The following is a 12,500-nucleotide window of genomic DNA, read 5'->3' on the forward strand; positions in this document are numbered from 1 at the left end:
GGCCCAGAGGTGAATCAGTAATGGTTTGAGCTGCAATACCATGTCATTCCCTTGGTCCACTATTTGTGCTGCCACTATTATGGTCACATCACTGCCAAGAACTACCAAAACATTCTGAAGGACAATGTGCTCCCAATATTTTAAACGCTGTACCCTGGATGTACCACGCATCATGATGATAAAGCACCAATATACACGGCAAGACTGGTGACAAACAACTGATGTTTGTAGTCAGTGTAAACTGGTCTCAGTCCGATTATCAGTTATGTGTTTATGGCAGGGGTCGGCAACCTTAAACACTCAAAGAGCCATTTGGACCCGTTTCCCACAGAAAAAAACCACAGGGAGCCACAAAACCCATTTGACATCTAAAATGAAGATGATACTGCATATGTCGTTTTTTACCTTCATGGAAAGTATAGAAAAAGACTGTAGTGTGTTGCATTTATGAAATCAATTAACTGCTACCGAGTAAACAAAATTTTATTTCTGCAGGCAAACAAAAATATTTTGAACAGTTTGAACTAACCTTAAGTAAAAAGATGCTGGGTTGAAGGTTACTTTCAAATAAAATGTTCAATGTCTAATTGAGTCCTCTTCGGCTCTCAAGTTTTGAAGACAGGCAAGCGTGACATCTCCAACCCCCACGCAACCCCATTTTTTTCATTGGTTGTTGGGTTAAATCTTTCCCAGATATTGCTATTTTCTGATTGGCTATTGTGTAACCTCTTTTTTGATTGGCTGATAAGTGTCAGGCTCGACTAATAATTTCGGGGAGACGCGCTTGATTCCTGCGTGGTTCCAGACAGCAGTGCGGACTGATACATTTTGGGCGCTGCAGCTTATTAAATATATGATAAAAAGTCAAAAAGTTTTTCTGCATAAGAAATACGATGTTTAGAGCGTGATAAAAGACCCAAATGCATGACTGTCACTTTCAATGCGTGACACCTGACAGTCCTGCATGACATCAAAATTTTAACTTGTCGGCTGCAACAAACCAAAAATGCGTCTGCTTCTGTGTGTCAGATTTCACAAGTCGGCAGTTATGACGCATATTTTGAGCAACAAAAAAATTAAACACGGTTTATTTTAATGTTACAAGAGCATCATAATCTTAGAATTTAGAATTACTTTTTTTAAACTAACTAACTAACTAAAATAAAATAAATTTAAATTAAATTTTTATTTTCCAAATCTACAGGGAGCCGCAGCAGAGGGATGAAAGAGCCACTTGCGGCTCCGGAGCCGCGGGTTGCCGACCCCTGGTTTATGGCAATTAAATTACTCTGCCAATGATTGCTAGACATTCGTCCTCTTTGTTGGCTTTAGGCTTTTCCCCCCATATCTTGCAGCACTGTGCTAATCTTATCCCAAACACCTCAAAAAGTGACATCCTTCTTTCTAATATATAATGGCTTAACAGCAAATTCCAGTGTTTTCCAGACTGCGGGTGTGTGAATCAACCTTGATGTTCTGATCACTTTTGTTGGAGTTTTGAGTAGGTCTTAAACTCTCCTGGTTTATGTTTTCAGCCACATCTGAGTGGATCCAGTTCTTCAAAGATGCAGGGATCCCCCCGGGTATGGCTGCCACCTACGCCATCTCATTTGTAGACAACAGGTAAAAAAAAAAAACCCACACATCATGACATGATCAAACTTCAGATTTTTGAGAGTTACATTGTACAAATTGATGCTGTCTTTGTTTATTGAATATTAGCCTTTCAGTTAGAACAGAATTGGGAAGCCAAAGTTACTACAAAGTTGCTACTCAGTTGTATAAATGAGATTTATGCATAATGTCAATTTACATACACGCGTGTTGTGCAGAATTCAGAAAACCATGCTGATGGACCTCAGTAAAGACATCATGATGGACTTGGGGATCACGGTCATCGGGGACATCATCGCCATTCTCAAACATGCCAAGCACGTGTACAGACAGGTGAGCTAGGCCTCTGTGGATGATGCTTAGAACAAGATGTGCAGTCAACTGATCACCATATATTGGCATGGACGAATCATAACGTCCAGAAAAGAATAGGTTCACGTGGTTGTGTGTGGCTTTATTTTATTGGCCCAAAAAAAAAAAAAAAAGCTTGTTCTACATCATTTGTTTTTAGCCTATATATATGTACACTTCCCAACCACTACACATCTGTTCATTCATGCTGTTATCCAATCAGGATGTTTTTCTGCTCACCACAGTTGTAAAGTGTGCTTAATTAGATTTCCTGTGATTTTGTGGAAAACGATGGCGTTACCTTCCGCCTGTCAATTCTATCAACAATAGCCAATCGTCTGTCAGCTCTACTGAGCCGAAGAAGGCAGATGTCACTTTCCTCCAGAGATTCCCCTCGATTTAGAATGAGCAACAGTTTGAAAAGGCTACAGTGACTAGCGTCAGTACCTTGGAGGAAGCATGTGTAATGATTTTGTAGTGCAAAATTGTAAAATGGGAAAATATCAAACAAAACAAAAACGTTATCGAATAAAATAAAGTAAATCCTGAATATTATATTTGGCTGGTTAACTGAGGTTTTGGTCATTTGTTTTCAAGATAAAGCACAAATTTTGTTACAGTTACATATTCAAATTTGAGTGGTTGACATGTTCTGAATGAGCGCTTGTCCTTTCTCCCCGTCTTGCTTGTTGTAGGACATGTGCAAAATGGCAACTGAAGCTATTTCTTCTGGCCAGACCAGCGTTCAGGCTGAGCTGAGGCGCACAGCCAATACCCGTGAGTATATCATCTACTCTGCTGTACATCCACCTCGATACAATACAGTTCTGATAAGACAAAAGGAAAATGCTCACAGATTTATTTATCGTTAGGGTAAGGTAGCCTCAAGTAAGCCACTGAGTGCTGTGACACTTTTTTTACCCTCCATTTTGTATTGAAGAAGCAAAGTAGCTTGGACCTCAGACTTGAAAAAGAAATCATTCAGCCATTTTCAGCTGTATGAAAACATCGAACGTATGATAGTATTACATGCTACGTCTGCAGGATCACTGGGATCCTGCTTAAATAATTATATCGGCAGGTGTTTCAGTACAGATGTGATTTGATATGAACAGATAATGTTTATAGAGGCAGTAGAAACCGTGTTATTGCTGACTTGGGGCTTGCTCTTGGCTACCAAAATGTATGCATAAAGAAAAAATGGTATAAGTGACAGACCTTCAGGGACATTTTGACTGATTTTGATGTATTTTTATTGGTACCATAAACATGATTTTGCATAATTTACTCTGAGAAACGTTTACCCGCTCTATTGGAAGAGCGGCTCAAAATCTATGGGACGAGACCTTTAACGTCATCATGATCGTCCAGCACTGAAGTTCACTACAATGTCGTTGGGTTTTTTTTCCTCTCTGTTTCAGCCGCCACCCGGATGATCGCCAACGCCTTGAGCCGAGACTCCCCACCGAGCACGCCTGCGCGTCGCCCTGACAACCGTCTCTCTGTGACCATCTCCAACAAGAGCTCCAAAATAGGTATGGACTTTCCTTTTGGTAGCAGCTCATCTCATTCCCTTCATCACTATGTCATTGGGTGTTATTTCTCAACAAACATGCATGTATCAGGCACAGACATCTGTTCAGTGCTCACACCTTGTTTTCACACCTTTATTTTTACCGTTTCCATTCTTTTTAAGTTGCCAGTCAGCCTTCCGCTGAGGCGAACGGTTTACCTGTGAAACGGCGGCGAGTGACTTCTGAGATGGAAGGGAAGTACAAGATCAACATGCCAAAAGGATCCACCGCCCGAAGCCGACGCATTCTGGCCCAGCAGGCTAAGAAAGGTGACCGGGAATCAGACTGCTGGTTTCACCATGTTTACACACCGATATCTTGTTGCTCTACCAGTCTATATTGCTTCCAGTTGAATCCTACATTAATAATGATCATCATTTATAACCTCATAGGTTAATTAATGAGCTATAATTAATTGTGATGTTGGCAAGTTTATCTGCAGGGTTAATTTTTATTTATTTATTTATTTATTTGATTATGCTCTAAATTGCAAATTTTCCATTATTATATTTTGAATGTAAAAGTACTTTAAATGGCTTATTTATTTATATTTTTATGCGGTATTTTAAAGGTACACATGTAATGATTAAGACCTTTTTCACTTTGTGCTTTAAGTAATTCACAATGTGATTAAATCCTGCTAATTTAAAACGATTTAAAGGGCAGCCATTAAAGTGTTTACTGATTTTTAAAATCTAAGGTATTATAATGCTTTGTTTCGGCTATTGCAACTAACCTACCAATTCGTATTATCTGTTTAGTTACAGCCAAGAGTTTGAATCGCACTTCTGTGTTTGAGAGACTGGGCTCAGAATCTAAGACAGACACAGCAACGGCAAATCAGGTGAAGGTCGAGAGATGATTTTTTTGTCTATTTTAATTTGATTTACTGTATTTAAGGCTTTACTGCATTTTTGCCATGTCTTATTCGATCTTTACTCTCTTTGTTTGTTTGATTTTTTTTCTCTATCTCTCTCCTCTAATGTCTCCAATATCTCTCTGCAGCAGGTAACAGGTGTGTTCAGCCGTCTGGGCAAAGTGGACGAAGATGACGATGCAGAGAGGGACATTGTAGACGGGGCTACTGCTAACAAAGATGAGGACAGCGATGGCGATGGCTCTGTGCTTCAGTATGCTGGCGTCCTTAAACGCCCCCTACCGCCTTCCAAAAAAGAGCCCGTCATGCAAAAAGCTAAACCAGTCACTCTGTATCGCCTGGGCAACAAACCTAAACTCCCTATGTCAGAAAGCACTCCTTCTATCGTCCCCACCTCTACATCATCCAGCCAGGAGGGGGCGCCCAAACGGAGAATACTGCGGAGGTTGGGTAAAGCTCCCACAGCCAGCCCTGTCCCTGCATCCACTTCCAGCTTACGATCTAACCAATCAACAGAGACTCAGGATAGTCAGGTGACCAGCAGCAGGAGCAAGGCGAGTTTTGCTCTGGCTAGCCCTAAAGTCAGCAGCAGCACAGGGACAGGCAGGGACTCTCACGGGGCTCAGATGGACGCTACCACAGTCAGCGTGTTCAAAAGACTCGGTGCCAAGAACATCTAATACAAACAAACCTCCTCAACACTCCTTTCTTATGGATTCCTTATTTCCAAATTCCCACATTCAGGGTTAAGGATTAAAGAGTAGAAGACTACGTGCCCCTATGGTGCATATAGGAATGATCACATGCACCAGTAACATACATCTCCCTATATAGATATATATATGTGTCTAAAATACCTACACTTTCTGGTTTCTATGGCAGTTTTGTACAGCAAGGCAGTTAGGTATTTGCTGATATCCTCTAAACACATTTCGCAATATGACTACGTTGTATTTAAGAGATTTTTACTGCCATCTTTACACATTTAGCAGCAACGTGATTTCTCCAAAACAAGGCAATTGGGAAGGCCTTGTATTTTATACTGCTGGCTGTTGTGTGTACTGAAGATTCACCCGTTTCACATCAACATGCATCGCTTGTAAAAACAAGACAAGACTGATTTCCCTTCTTCTTACTTGGTTGTCCACCAGTTTGCCCTTTTTCATACTGTGTAGATGTTAAAGACTTGTAATATGATGTAAAGACATGCACACCGTACCTCCAGTGTCTGTCAAAACACTCCCTGACCTTCTTCTGAGTTAAGCCATGTTTAGTGTTACCTAGATGTAATGAGTGAGCAAAGTGTCCTCGCTCCCTGCTGGGAAATAGGATGACGTTGCTATGCAACACACATGGTGATGGACCCTAGAGTGATGTTGTTTTTCACCTCTGTTTGAGGCCACCGTTAAAATAATACTAATAATCAACTCGTGGGTTTGGATTTACACCAGCAGGTGCCGACCACATTGTTGTTCCCTGTAATTCACATTTCTTTACCTGGCCTCTGACATCAAGTCAGACTATTTTTATATATTAATAATTATTTTATGTTTAAGGTGTTTTGTCTTTACATGTTTTAAATGGGGCAAAGATGAAGTTTTATTTTATAAAATGGTTGTATTTGCAAGTGAGTTACCATAAACTGGGGGAAAAAAGCTTGCTGTCTGCTTTAAGTCTTTCGTTTCAAATGTGGTTACATTTTAAAAAATTTTAAATATGCCTCATGGACTTTTCTAGCTGCTGTCAGGAAAAGTAAAAAATATGACATTAATAAATCAGTCTGTTAATGAAGACCTGTGATTTAACTTGAAGAAAAAGGAGCTATTGTTATAGCAAATGCAATTAAATTGAAGAATGGTATAACACGTCCTGAATTTACAACTGGATAGAATGTACAATATAAGGCCAGATGTTTGTGGACATAATACCATCACACTCATGTGTGCTTCTTGAAGATTCTGTTCCAGATAGAGGTTATAATAACCTCAACTGTCCTGGGAAGGGTTTCCAAGGGTACTACTTTGTCTTTTTAGCTACAAGACCATTAGTAAGTTTAGGCACCGGTGTTGGGTGAGGAGTCCTGGCGTGCAGTCTGTGTTCTAATTCATCCCAAAGGTGTTCAGTGGGGTTGAGCTCAGGGCTTTGTGCAGGACACCCAAGTTCTTCCATTCCACCCTTGGCAAACCATTTGCTTTGTGCACAGAGGCATTGTCATTCATACATATGTCAAATGTATTGGAACAGCAAAGCCAGTTGGTTTGCAGTTAAACAATAAATGAAACAAAGGATCAATATGAAATATTTAATTTTCTGATATTAACATATGGATGTAGTAATCAGCTTGGATTAATGAAACTTTTTATTTGACACGCCTGGTTTTCAAGTGATCAAAAATATTGGGACTGAGGGGAACGTGACCAGAGCCAACGATTAAACCGTTTGGAATTTCTTCAAACATCAATGGTGTATTAACAACCAGACATCGACCAGAACAGCCAAGGAAAACAGCAGCAGTTGGCACATAGAGGAAAAAAAACAAACAAAAGCAGAAATATAGGTGCAAACCACTCATCAGCAGTATGAGCTGGAAGACCAGATTTCACCGAGAAATAAAGAGATGTGATACAAAAACGTCTGGAACCAAGATGAACTTAAATCAAATTAAACCGCAGAAATAGATTTGGCTCACAATCCTAAACATTCAAGCTCAATGGTCAAGAAGAGTGTCATGACTTGGATTTGCATGACTGCTTCTGGAACGGACTTGCTATTCTTTGTTGATAATATAACTCATGGTGGTACAGCAGCAGAACGAATTCTGAAGTCTACAGAAACATTTTGTCTCCCAACTTACAGAGAAATGCTTCTAATCGGATCATCATGCAGAAAGACAAATTGTCTTCATTTAACATGCGTAAGCTTTTAATTAGACTTCATTCTGATACTCAAAAAAAACACAAAAGGCTTCCACATGACTTTTCTATTATTATTATTATTTTATATTGGTAATTCATATCATTTCTGTTCAGATGGGTCTTTTTAATATTAGATAGAGAACTAACTGTAAAGACTCAGTTACAGCATGAGCAAGCATTCTCATTACTCAACAATAAATGTTTTTGAGCCTCTTCATTTATATTGCAGGGATGGCAATACTGTGATCATCAAATCTTATATAACTTTAACGGTATAGATTATGTTGCTCCCAGTTCAGGGTCGCCACAGTGGATCGTCTGGTCCGCTTATTAGATTTTGGCACCGGGTTTATGCCGGGAAATCAGTGTAGATTATGACTTCATAAAAATAAACCACAATTTTTCCAGGCATGAAAAATCCCTAAAAATGTTCACCCTAACATATAGTTAATTCTTAGTCCCTTGCTACCATTCAGTACTATTTCTGCTTTTCTTTTCCGTTCATTAAAGCGTCATCGTGAAGAAAACACACATGGCTCCTTTTTTATGAAAAAATTGTATTATTACAGAATCAACAGTCACTCTATATGTAACTATATAGAGTATTTAATTATATTGACACCTTTCTTGAAAAAAAAAAACTTCAGGCCTTTGTCATTCCAACCCTGAATGTCTGACTTATATAAAATATCTTAAAAACACATTTTTTCCCTAAATGTTTACTGGAGAGATCAAACCGTATAAGAACAAATATATAAAGATTTTGCCTTACAATGTCGAACATTCTCTAGAATTTCTGGCACAGAAATGCGTAATAGTCTGCATACTATTGTACCAAGCATTTATGGTAAACTCATAGACTTCTGTTTGGCAGGCTTATGTCATCATACACTGTCCTTTAACCATAGAGCTGTTCAGTGTATCAAATAGATCTTTAGTGTTCTGGATCTTCATTGATAGATTGAGCACAAAAAAAGGCCCGGATCTCTTTTGGAGTTTAATCCAACCATAATACCTCAAAAACAATGACCTATAAATATTATCAGAAATATCCAGAATTGGAGGTTGTATACGTGTATATAATGAATCTAATATTTGAGTATAATCCTCATCAAACATAAAAATGTCTGGCATGCTACAAAAAAGTCCCAGCTAACAGCTATCCCAGCTATCTTACAATGTATGCTAGCTTAAGGAATTCAGTACCATTTGTTATCTGTAACTAAGAATTAAAAAATTGAATGTTATACCACAAAATAATATGGTCTGTAGGACCAAGGAATAGTTAGAATGCATTAGATTGTTCCTACACATCATTACACTCTGGCAATAGAAAAATACTGAAATTAACATTCACATTTCACAGAGATTATTATTATTATTATTATTATTATTATTATTATTATTATTATTATTATTATTATTATTATTCAAGATGACCTATTAGAAAGATCTTGAAGTTAAGGTTCACATCATATGGCACATCATGAGCAATTTAGCATAGCCAATCTGTTTCTGGACAGTGGGAGGAAGCTGGACCTGATGAAGGTGAAGAAGAAGAAGAAATGTCTTCATGGCATGTGATGGCAAATTTGTTAATGGTGATATTTATTTATAAAATATCATCGTGATATTTGACGTTGTTCGTGGTGCTGAAGATGCTCGTGCCAGAGAGAGAGAGAGAGAGAGAGAGAGAGAGAGAGAGAGAGAGAGAGAGAGAGAGAGAGAGAGAGAGAGAGAGAGACAGACGGATAGAGAGAGAGAGAGAGAGAGAGAGAGAGAGAGAGAGAGAGAGAGAGAGAGAGAGAGAGAGAGAGAGGCTGGCTGGCTGGCTGGCTGGCTGAGCTCAGTAGTCGCGCGAGGCATCATCATCATCAACATACTCCTCCTCCTCTTCTTCCTCCTCAGTATCATCACGAGAAAACAGTCCAGGAGAATAATACGACAAAGAATAGAAAAGAAACAATCATCTACTTGCTTTTTCTAGGTTACATTGAAGGTTTATTTGGTTTGTAGACGAGACCCTTTTCACTGTCACAGTTGTTATTTTTGGTGCGTTATCAGCGCCCCGCGTCCTTTATGCACAGCGCACTGCTCCAGCCGGTGAAGCGGAGCCAGGCCGCTGGTGGAGACGGAGGAGGAGGCGGCGGAGGAGGCGGAGGACCCGGAGCACGAAGCGCGGAGATGGAGGCCAAAATCCAAAAGGCGATCGACTTCAAGCTTGAGGGTCACCGCTGCTACAAGGAGAAGAAATTCCGCGAAGCCATAGGGAAGTATCACCGCGCACTGCTGCAGCTCAAAGGCGTGCAGGTGGCGGCGGGTGGCGGCGGCGGGGACGTGGAGCTGCTGAACCGAGCCACCGCCGAACAGCTCTCCGAGGAGCAGCGGCGCGCCGTCAGGAGCACCGAGATCGAGTGTTACGACAGTCTGACAGGTTGGTCCTGAATACGCGAACGCATCCTTTGCATCTGCCTCCATTGTAGCTAATTGCTGTCATTGCTGCATTTGTGTGTGTGTGTGTGTGTGTGTGTGTGTGTGTGTGTGTGTGTGTGTGTGTGTGTGTGTGTGTGTGTGTGTGTGCATTTTAAAACATTGTGCACGCTGCTTAAGATTTGGAAAGATGATAAGATGGCCATAAACTGCTGAGCGCAATAATCTACCCGAACTGTCATGCGCTTGCCTCAAACCACACAGCACTGAAAAACTGCTCATAATTTATAGTATCTATGTGTATTTTCTGCTGCACAGTGTCTCCTTCTTTTGTGCAAAATTAACCTATTTAAATGAAAAAGATCCTGTCACATGGGTCGATAATGGCTGACTTCCACAATCAGGGAATCATGGATCTAAATCCATCCATTAAATAAAGCTTTCTAAAGAGTCATATTAATGGCTTTTGGTATACTGACACCTGCTTTGGTAGAGAGAGAGGGGAAAGTCTGGTGTTTTTTAGCCAGGAGCATCCCTGGTCGTCTCCCATGGTAGCATCATGGTGGCTTTGTGGTTCACACATTTGGCTTTGGAACAAAGAGGATAGCTGAGCAGTGCCTTTCTTGCTTTGCTAAAGTGCCATTCCTGTGACTTCATCTTCTAGGAGCATTCCTTTGTTCGTCTTCTTGCATGTAAACACAACCTTATGTGAACCTACATGGAGATTGTAAACACTTTGTATTGCATAAATGTGCTTATAGGGTTACTTCATCTACAGTATAAAGGAAAGAAACGATGCTGAGCAGAAAATGATGGAGATGCTCATTTGTAACTTATGTTGACTCTTTGGAAGGAAATATTGCATCAGTCACTGAAACATTGAAACGTTCTTGAAACACAATCAAAGCGTCCGGATTTTGTCCGAATGCCTACAACATGGGACAGAGTTTATGATGTTATCGTTTTAGGTATAAGGTGTAGGACTTGAAACCTCCGCATGCACAGAAGTCTTTTTCAGCTTGTGATTCTGTCAGCATCAGCAGTCATGCTCGGGTGGAGCGATCACAGATGATGGTGTTATGGTGGGGGAGAGGGAGGGGTTTTGATAGAATAGCCTGCTGTTAGTCCTGCCAGGCTGAGTCAATACAGATGCTGCTCTTGTTGGTGTTTGTGAAAGGGACAGTTAGAAAGTAAGACATTTAAAAGCCCTGTTTGTTGTAGAAAAAAGGATGAGTTTTTCTTTCTTATTGTCTGACCTACACCAACCACAGCGACTTTTGAAGACACACAGGCTCTTTACAGAAGCCGCTGAGTTGTATTTACGAAGCACAGATCTCAAGGGACGAGGTTGTATCGAGTTGCACTCCTGAAATCTGTGAACATCAAAAAACAACATGGACAACCTTTAGTTTAGAAGTGGAAGGAAACAGAGTGTGTGCTGAAGTGTTATCATGACTCAAAAACAAGACGATGTCTTTGTAATGAAATAACTCAATGTTACACAGCTACACAGAACCGAGGGAGATATTCTAGGACAGAAACATCACACTGAAGGTTCCCTTCAATAGAAGATGAATGGTCTATTTGTAACCCTTATTAAAAACACTGCCTCAGGAGGGAGCAAGGCCAGGGAGTTGTTGTAACTGTGTTACAGGTACATTTGTCAGACTTTAGAATTAGGGGTCTAGCATTAATCAGGCTCTGAGACATTTCAGAAATCACACATAAGTCAAATCAGAGCTGATGAAATATATATGTATATATATCTGTCTGAGTAGATTCGTAAAGAAGGCTAAAAGGCATTCTCATGTGAGGCAGTTAAGACTTTTTGGCAGAATCATTAAAAATACTGCAATTATGCATTCTGATTCAAAATCAAAGGATTTTAAATACAAAAAAAATACATTTCCCTCCGGGGAACAATGTGCACCTTGATTGTTACCAGTGACCTCATTCACCCTAATACAAAGCCTAGCAATGTCAAAGGAAATTAACTCTGCCTTTGCATGATGATAACAGTGCTCTAGTCTCATTCCTGGCCATGTAGCTGAGTCCATGTAGAAGTGTTTTCCTATCAGAGCTGTTCAAAGAGGTTTTTCCCTAATCGAGAGTCCCAAATGTGATTTTGTTCTTACTGAGACAAATAAAATACATTCAAATTTTTTACCTGCTGAGATATCAGCTTTCAAAATGTCAAAATCATCAAAACATCATCTACGAGTGTTATAGGTTTCGTACATACTGCAGTGTGGAACGTTTTGTTTAAATCACCAATAAAATACACCAATAACCAGAAGAAGTTAAGAATAACGGAACAGAAGTGATTAAACGTATCAGTGATTATTTCACAACCAACGTTAGCATGAAGGGAGAAGATAATGATAGAGTGATAGCGTGAAGCGATGAAGATGAGGCTCGTCTTTGAATGCCGCAAGTAGCTTTATGGATATTAGTGAAGACCTATTTGTCATTGTAAACTCTTTAAAATGGAGTAAGAAGGTAATAGATTAGATAACGTAGTAATGTAATCATAGGTTTTGAGTCAACAACAGTAACTGAAAGTAAAATATCCGTAGTTACTACGCTTTGTTATTAAAACGCAACTCTGTGCTAACAGCCATGAATGATCTTGAATTACAAAAACTATTCTAGGACTCTAGTGGGATCCTCATAACAGTGCAACATGGCAAAACAGCTGGTTAGGATAGTGATAGTAATATGGAAGTTGATTAAGGACTT

At 39.8% G+C, this 12,500-nt stretch overlaps 2 protein-coding genes across 5 annotated transcripts in view; both read left to right on the plus strand.

Moving 5' to 3' along the window:
* c13h19orf47 (chromosome 13 C19orf47 homolog) overlaps positions 1–6,943 on the plus strand; it is an 8,994-nt gene extending 2,051 nt beyond the window's left edge. The window contains exons 2-8 of one of the 4 annotated variants that reach the window (XM_027137181.2): positions 1,536–1,623; positions 1,833–1,947; positions 2,661–2,742; positions 3,387–3,500; positions 3,662–3,808; positions 4,301–4,389; positions 4,548–6,943. In XM_027137181.2, coding sequence (XP_026992982.1) covers positions 1,536–1,623; positions 1,833–1,947; positions 2,661–2,742; positions 3,387–3,500; positions 3,662–3,808; positions 4,301–4,389; positions 4,548–5,096 — 1,184 coding nt within the window. In that variant the 3' untranslated portion in view covers positions 5,097–6,943. Of the gene's footprint in view, positions 1–1,535; positions 1,624–1,832; positions 1,948–2,660; positions 2,743–3,386; positions 3,501–3,661; positions 3,809–4,300; positions 4,390–4,544 lie in introns of all 4 variants that reach the window. The other 3 variants (XM_027137307.2, XM_027137242.2, XM_027137106.2) reach the window with 3 other exon arrangements.
* Positions 6,944–9,155: 2,212 nt separating this feature from the next.
* The window catches only part of ttc9b (tetratricopeptide repeat domain 9B), a 32,976-nt gene continuing 29,631 nt past the window's right edge, over positions 9,156–12,500 (plus strand). Inside the window, exon 1 of the mRNA XM_027176076.2 lies at positions 9,156–9,765. Within this exon, the coding sequence (XP_027031877.1) occupies positions 9,411–9,765 (355 nt within the window). The 5' untranslated portion in view covers positions 9,156–9,410. The remainder of the gene's footprint in view (positions 9,766–12,500) is intronic.

The sequence above is a fragment of the Tachysurus fulvidraco genome, chromosome 13 (genome assembly GCF_022655615.1).
Source record: "Tachysurus fulvidraco isolate hzauxx_2018 chromosome 13, HZAU_PFXX_2.0, whole genome shotgun sequence".
Classification (NCBI taxonomy): Eukaryota; Metazoa; Chordata; class Actinopteri; order Siluriformes; family Bagridae; genus Tachysurus; species Tachysurus fulvidraco.